Source organism: Acipenser ruthenus, chromosome 2 (genome assembly GCF_902713425.1).
Source record: "Acipenser ruthenus chromosome 2, fAciRut3.2 maternal haplotype, whole genome shotgun sequence".
Taxonomy (NCBI): Eukaryota; Metazoa; Chordata; class Actinopteri; order Acipenseriformes; family Acipenseridae; genus Acipenser; species Acipenser ruthenus.
In genome coordinates, this window is record NC_081190.1 from 4,329,427 (window position 1) to 4,335,873 (window position 6,447).

At 36.7% G+C, this 6,447-nt stretch overlaps 1 protein-coding gene across 1 annotated transcript in view; it reads left to right on the forward strand.

Moving 5' to 3' along the window:
* The window catches only part of LOC117966130 (versican core protein-like), a 56,252-nt gene extending 51,875 nt beyond the window's left edge, over positions 1-4,377 (forward strand). Inside the window, exons 14-16 of the mRNA XM_058986854.1 lie at positions 314-458; positions 1,531-1,713; positions 2,381-4,377. Of these exons, the coding sequence (XP_058842837.1) occupies positions 314-458; positions 1,531-1,713; positions 2,381-2,517 (465 nt within the window). The 3' untranslated portion in view covers positions 2,518-4,377. The remainder of the gene's footprint in view (positions 1-313; positions 459-1,530; positions 1,714-2,380) is intronic.
* Positions 4,378-6,447: the final 2,070 nt, after the last annotated feature.

The following is a 6,447-nucleotide window of genomic DNA, read 5'->3' on the forward strand; positions in this document are numbered from 1 at the left end:
ATCCCAGGGAAATAAAATATATAAAAAAAATATTCTTCGCTCAAGAGATCTTTAAGAGAGCTGTGCTGTTCTGGAGTCCTGGTATGAATTGAAGAAAAGTTTATGGCACTGTCATAGTTGTACTTTGTTAGTTCTATGACAGATCCATAGTTTTAATTTAATCCAGACCCCTCTTTGTATTGATAATACTGTAGATGGCATACATACAGTGCATTACTTGTATTCCTTTCATGAAAAGGCAGTCATAAACCACCTATTGTACATGGTGAGGGGCAATGCAGTAACCTGTTTGCTTGTTTTTTATTTCTTTTAGCAATATGAGAACTGGAGACCTAGCCAGCCAGACAGCTTCTTTTCATCTGGAGAGGATTGCGTCGTTATGATCTGGCATGAAAATGGCCAGTGGAACGATGTGCCCTGTAATTATCATCTCACCTACACCTGCAAAAAGGGGACAGGTAGGAGAAATGCATTTTCATTTTGTATCATTAACCATGAACAGTATCATTGAAGAGAGATTTGCAGATATGGAACATAACAGCTTTTGTATGATTATATTTTTGAGACTGTTTCGCAGAGCAGCAGAAACAGGGCGGAACGGTGAAATAGTGGCCTTCGATAACCTAATTCGTAATACCTGAAACACATAAAGCAACTGATTCGTTCAGAACAAGGCCTGTGGCAACTGTAATTTGGAAACAAAACTGAAACTTTTAAGGACACAGAACTAAAGCAAAAAATAAATAAATAAATAACTTCAGTCGGGGAAAAAAAGTAACATTTCATTATTCAGTTAAGTTACTAAAGGGTTGATTTGATCAACCAATATCCTGGGATGTGGCGAGGTATAGGATGATCGAAAGTCTGAGGGAATATTAGTTGTGAGCCTCTGAAAGTGCTACACACCAGTTTACAAGCAAAACACATCTACTTGTGTTTAATGAGATGAAAAACAGATGAGAGCATGTCATGACTGAAGCTTCTAGCACAGAGGTCTCCAGCCCTGGTCCTGGAGAGCTACTGGGTCTGCTGGTTTTTGCTTCACCCAAGTTCTCAGTTACTTAATTGCACCAATTATTGGATTAATTAGTCAAGATTAACAGGTGTTCCAGATCTTTAGCTCTGATGATGTAAAGACACCTAGAAAACCTGCAGGATTGGGGCTGTCCAGGACCAGGGGTGGAGACCCTTGTTCTAGCACATCTCTGTTGAAAGTTTCCATTGAACCCCATATGAAAAAAAAAACAGCTCTGGACAATGAGGAAAACATCCATTTTAATTAACCATGTCCTCGATTTCTGATTTAATGTACAGCCCTTCAACCACTTATGTCTACTGAATATGAAGCTTCTCAAAGTAGGTCACTATTTATCTCTGCCTCTGTAGCCTTCAAGCTTACAAAAACGAAAGTCTGTATTGAAAGACAGAAATGTTAGTAATCCCTGAAAATGTTGTCAGCGTAACTTTTACTGCTTAAAATGTTTACGTTGCTGCATAGATATTGAATATTCTTTTTTTTTTCAATTTTAGTTGCCTGTGGTCAGCCTCCGGTTGTGAATAACGCCAGGACTTTTGGCAGGATGAGGCCACGCTATGAGATCAACTCCTTGGTCAGATACCACTGCAGGGATGGTTTCATCCAGCGGCATGTACCAACTATCCGGTGTAGAGGAGATGGAAGATGGGATGAACCAAAAGTATCCTGCTTGAGCCGTAAGTTGTTGCGTTAAGTAATATCAACAAAACCAATTTAAGTTTTTTATGTCATTTTGTAAAAGCTGGATTTAATAACTTAACTTTGGTCATTTAAAAAAAGAACATTGATGAAGGCACTCACCAAAAAGTCTCCTTAACTCAGGGCTGATATGATATGCCCTGCTGGTATAAATCACATCTGAATATTTTTTAATCCACCTGGATTGCATCAACTACTTATTTACAGGTGTAATCCTGCAATAACCAAGTACAAGTGATTAATGCAACCCAGCATTATTCCCCAGTGCTATCAAATGCCATAATTATTTTGCCGTCTGCCTATTATTATTATTATTATTATTATTATTATTATTATTATTATTATTTATTTCTTAGCAGACGCCCTTATCCAGGGCGACTTACAATCGCAAGCAAATACAAATACATTCAAGTGTTACAATACAAGTAATACAATAAGAGCAAGAAATACAATAATTTTTGTTCAAGTGTGACAAACCACAATTCAGTAATACAGCAGATAATAGTGATAGTTACATCAGGATATGATTAAATAGTGATAGTTACATCAGGATATGATTAAGTACAAAATACTACAGGTTAAACACTTGGCAGATTACAATGTGTACACTGTGATTTATTAAATGGCCTTTTATCTCTTTCACAGCATCCACTTACCAAAAGACTTACGCAAAGAGGTACTATGACAACAACTTTGACAAGAGTGGTACAAGGAGCTCCAACAAAAATTATGTGAGACACGTACATCGCTGGGCCAACAGGCAAGAGGAATGGAGGCACTGAGCAGCTCCTGGGAGCCACGTCTACACGCTCCTCCAGCCTGACGAACAGTGCCTTTATTGACATGTATTGGGAGATTTTAAAATGCATCTTCAGACATGGACTTCAGTGTTAAAAGAACACACCAGAAACGAGTGTCTGATAAGTTATCAAATGTTTTATTTGTTTTAACTTCTAAAATGAGTTGAAAGTCTTGTCATCAAAACACACTGAGAAGTCTTTTTCATTGGGTGATGTTTTTTTTTTTTGTCTTTTTTGTCGTTATCTGCAAACTTATTTCCAGCCTCATACTTTTTCACTGTACTAGTCTCCTGTTTAAGCAATTCCACAGCACAACGCAGCAATCTGTACTTGTTAAACAAGTAACACCATCTACCAGTTCAGTGAAGAAAAAAAAAACATGTAAATAAGATTAATGTGACAGTTTAATAATGCTTAAATAATGTAAATAAATATTCATATTTAAGCAGACATATTCAGTACTGGTTACTTACCATTGGGAATTCGGAGGATCTTATCCATTGTTTATGCTGCTCCAAGTTGAGGCTGGGAATTGTTCGAATAGCTTTATTTAAAAAAAACTGATTGAAAAAAATTGATTTGTGAAAGGAAGGAAGGCTAACTGAAAATTAACTCATAACTGAGGGCTTGTTTCCTGAAAATGAAACATGTTGTGCCATTCTATATAGTATAAAGCATTCTAAAGTACATACGATGGAACCAGGCAAGCCTTATCTAGAGACTGCAATACAGAGCCACTCACACGTTCAGCCATCATCGACCAATCACATTCAGAGACTGCCCGAGGATATGACATGGGGCCTTGCTCAGAATATGGTTGGCCCCCATTAGAGATCAAAGTGCCAAAATACATTAACACACTTTGTGTTTTTATCTCATTCACTCTCTCGGATATGGTAGCTTTGAGCGGTTCTCAAACAAATGCGCTAAACTAAAATTATCTTATTAAAAGAACGGCATCTTGCTACTTTTATTGTAAATAAAACATGTTTTGTATATATAACCATTTTGTAACCCAGCTGGCTCTTTGAGCTAATATATATATATATATATATATATATATATATATATATATATATATATATATATATATATATATATATATATATGAATGTGTACATCTGAGTTGTGCAGCTCTCCAGCTTTCCTAAATAAATTAAGTAAAGCCACAGAGATTTAATTTATGTTCTATTTGCCTGTGAAAAGGGAAAAATGTTTTTTTAAATATAGAAAATATATATTTTATTAATAATTTCCTCTATTAACCCCTGAATTCCTTGGTATGTTTACAGTCAACCTTAGCATTCTATAGCTTATTAAGAAAACCTTTTTATTAACTAAATGTAAACTGATCATTTATTTAAAACCCTTTCTGTTTGTTCACATTGCATGATATACGAGATGCAATCACATCACAGTGCTCTGTCCCTGCTTACTAAAAGTGTGCTGCACAACAGAAACAAAGCATTGTTCGATGTGATGAAGAGGAAGACTTATATTTACTCTTAAGCAGAGGAGACATTCAGGGGTCAATAAGGGATAATCGCAGGTAGTATCCATCAATTAAAACTGCTATGGCTCATTTGTAACAACTCTTTCACACAGAAATCCAATCAGCTGCTGCCCCAGTCAATAACCATCCATTTGGCTTACCAGCCAGCAAAGTGGCACAATTTCAATCTGCTTTCTATTTCCATTTCAAAGCACATAATACCTTTTTTATAGTATAACTTGTATATTGCATAATGTGAATGTCTGAGATTTTTGTGAATTACAGTTTTTCAACTTTTTATACATGCCCTGTTTCACCAAAGAAACTCAAGAAATGTTTTACTATATCTTCTTGCGTCTCACTTGTGTCTTTTATTTTTACATGTTCTAGACTACCAATAAGAATTAGTGGAGTTACAAACAAAAGGTGTCATTTATATAGTATATGTTAACACTTTTATAAGCATAATAGATGGTGTACATTGTATTTAATAAGGCATTATTGGGGGTGTAAACTGGAGTGACAGCATCTACAATTACTTTAGAAATATCTTACACATTTTCTGTGGGGTTAAACATTATACTGTGAGTGTTTAGAACCCCCCCCCCACCACCACCACCACCATTCCCTCCCTCCTTCCCTCTCAGACCCTTTTCCAACAACATTCCTGATGTACACTTAACTACAAAATGCAGCACTTTCATTCAATGGGGTGCTATATAGACTGCAAAAACCATACTGTGTAGTGCAACCTTCTTTTAACACAAACCTGTAATGTAACAGACCATTAACAATGCTCGGATACGAGGAGGCTTGGTGCTCCAGTAGTTAAAGACAAGGGCTTGATACCAGGAGGTCCCCAGTTCAAATCCCAGCCCAGCCACTCACTCACTGTGGGAACCTGAGCAAGTCTCTTAACTTCCTTGTGCTCTGTCCTTCGGATGAGACATAAAACAAACAAGGTCCTATTAGTGACTCTACACAAGCCAAGTTACAAGAAACAATTGGGGCAACCCTTGACCCATCGATTTTACAGTCGTGCTTTGCTTTGTGCTGGGCAAGGTTGCCCCAATGGTTTCTTGAAACCTGGCTTGTGTTTTTGATATCTCTACTTTAAATGGCTGGCCACTTCTGATAACTTGGCATTTTTTCACATTTTTGTTTCAGATTAATAATGCAGCACTGGATGTAGGACAGAGTATACTGAATAGAAATTTATGGTTTGAGATTTTTAACTGATTGCTGACTAACTGCTGTTAATGTACTATAATGAGTTCTCAGGAGGAGAAGTAGAAAGATGAACTGTGACCCTGGAGGTTGTCTATCACTTCTAAGCATTGCAAATTAATTATATTTCTATTAAGGATTAATCAAAGAGCCAGGGGTCCAGTCACTTCCAAAGGCAGTGCAATGTTTTGTTTTTTTTTTAATTTAAGGGAAACATTTTCAAAACTTTATCTTACCAATGAAAGCACAAACAATATACACAAGGTATCCATGGTAAGAGCTTACTAAGCAATATCAGAACCACTGTGGAATAGTATTCTGTTCCCAATCCATTGTTTACAGCACATCTCTCCTTGGCTGTCTGTTATTAAAACGACCCTGTTATTTTCTTTATTGTTAATCCAACGTCCAGACATCGGAGGACATGCCCGAACACACCCGTGACTGGAAACATTGCTAAACTATCGTGTTAACATTCTGAGAACTCTGAATTGAAACCACATGTATGTACTGCAGAGATGGAAAATGTCTGATTTGATTCTGCCAGTGTAGGTCATACATCCAGACACACTTCCAGGATTTTACAAGATAGCAATTTCTGGACAATACTTCTTAAATATTAATTTGATACAATTAATGTGATACAGAGCCATTGAGGTAGTGTAAAACAAACTGTACAACATTCATTATAAATCAGATATGAGAAATCCCCATGAAGGAGTGGAAATGATTCTGTGTACAGATGTCATCCAATGCATTGACCATACGGCACCATTCTAAAGTGAGAATTTATGATATGTTGATTTATCATAAGTAGAGTGTTTGAGCAGCTTGGCTTTGCGGTCCTCTTGTCCAAACTGCAGGAGAAGACATCTCTGATACAATGAGACACCCAACAAACGATGTATTCACTTATAATGAAGATAATGAAAAACATCACAATCATCACCGATCATTATTCCACCCCCCTCTACATCATAGCACAACAATGCAGAATTCTGATGCAGTAGCTATGTATAGAAATGAATGTGAAAAGCACAGGGAGAGGGCTTGAAAACCACATTTCATTTGGAAAAACAATAACCGTAATAACAAAAAACAGTGCAATTACAAATAAAGCCACCAGAAGGCGACAAAAGCTGCAGCTGGAAAAACCAATAAGGAAGAGCAGCAGAAAAAAGAGCCACTGAGTA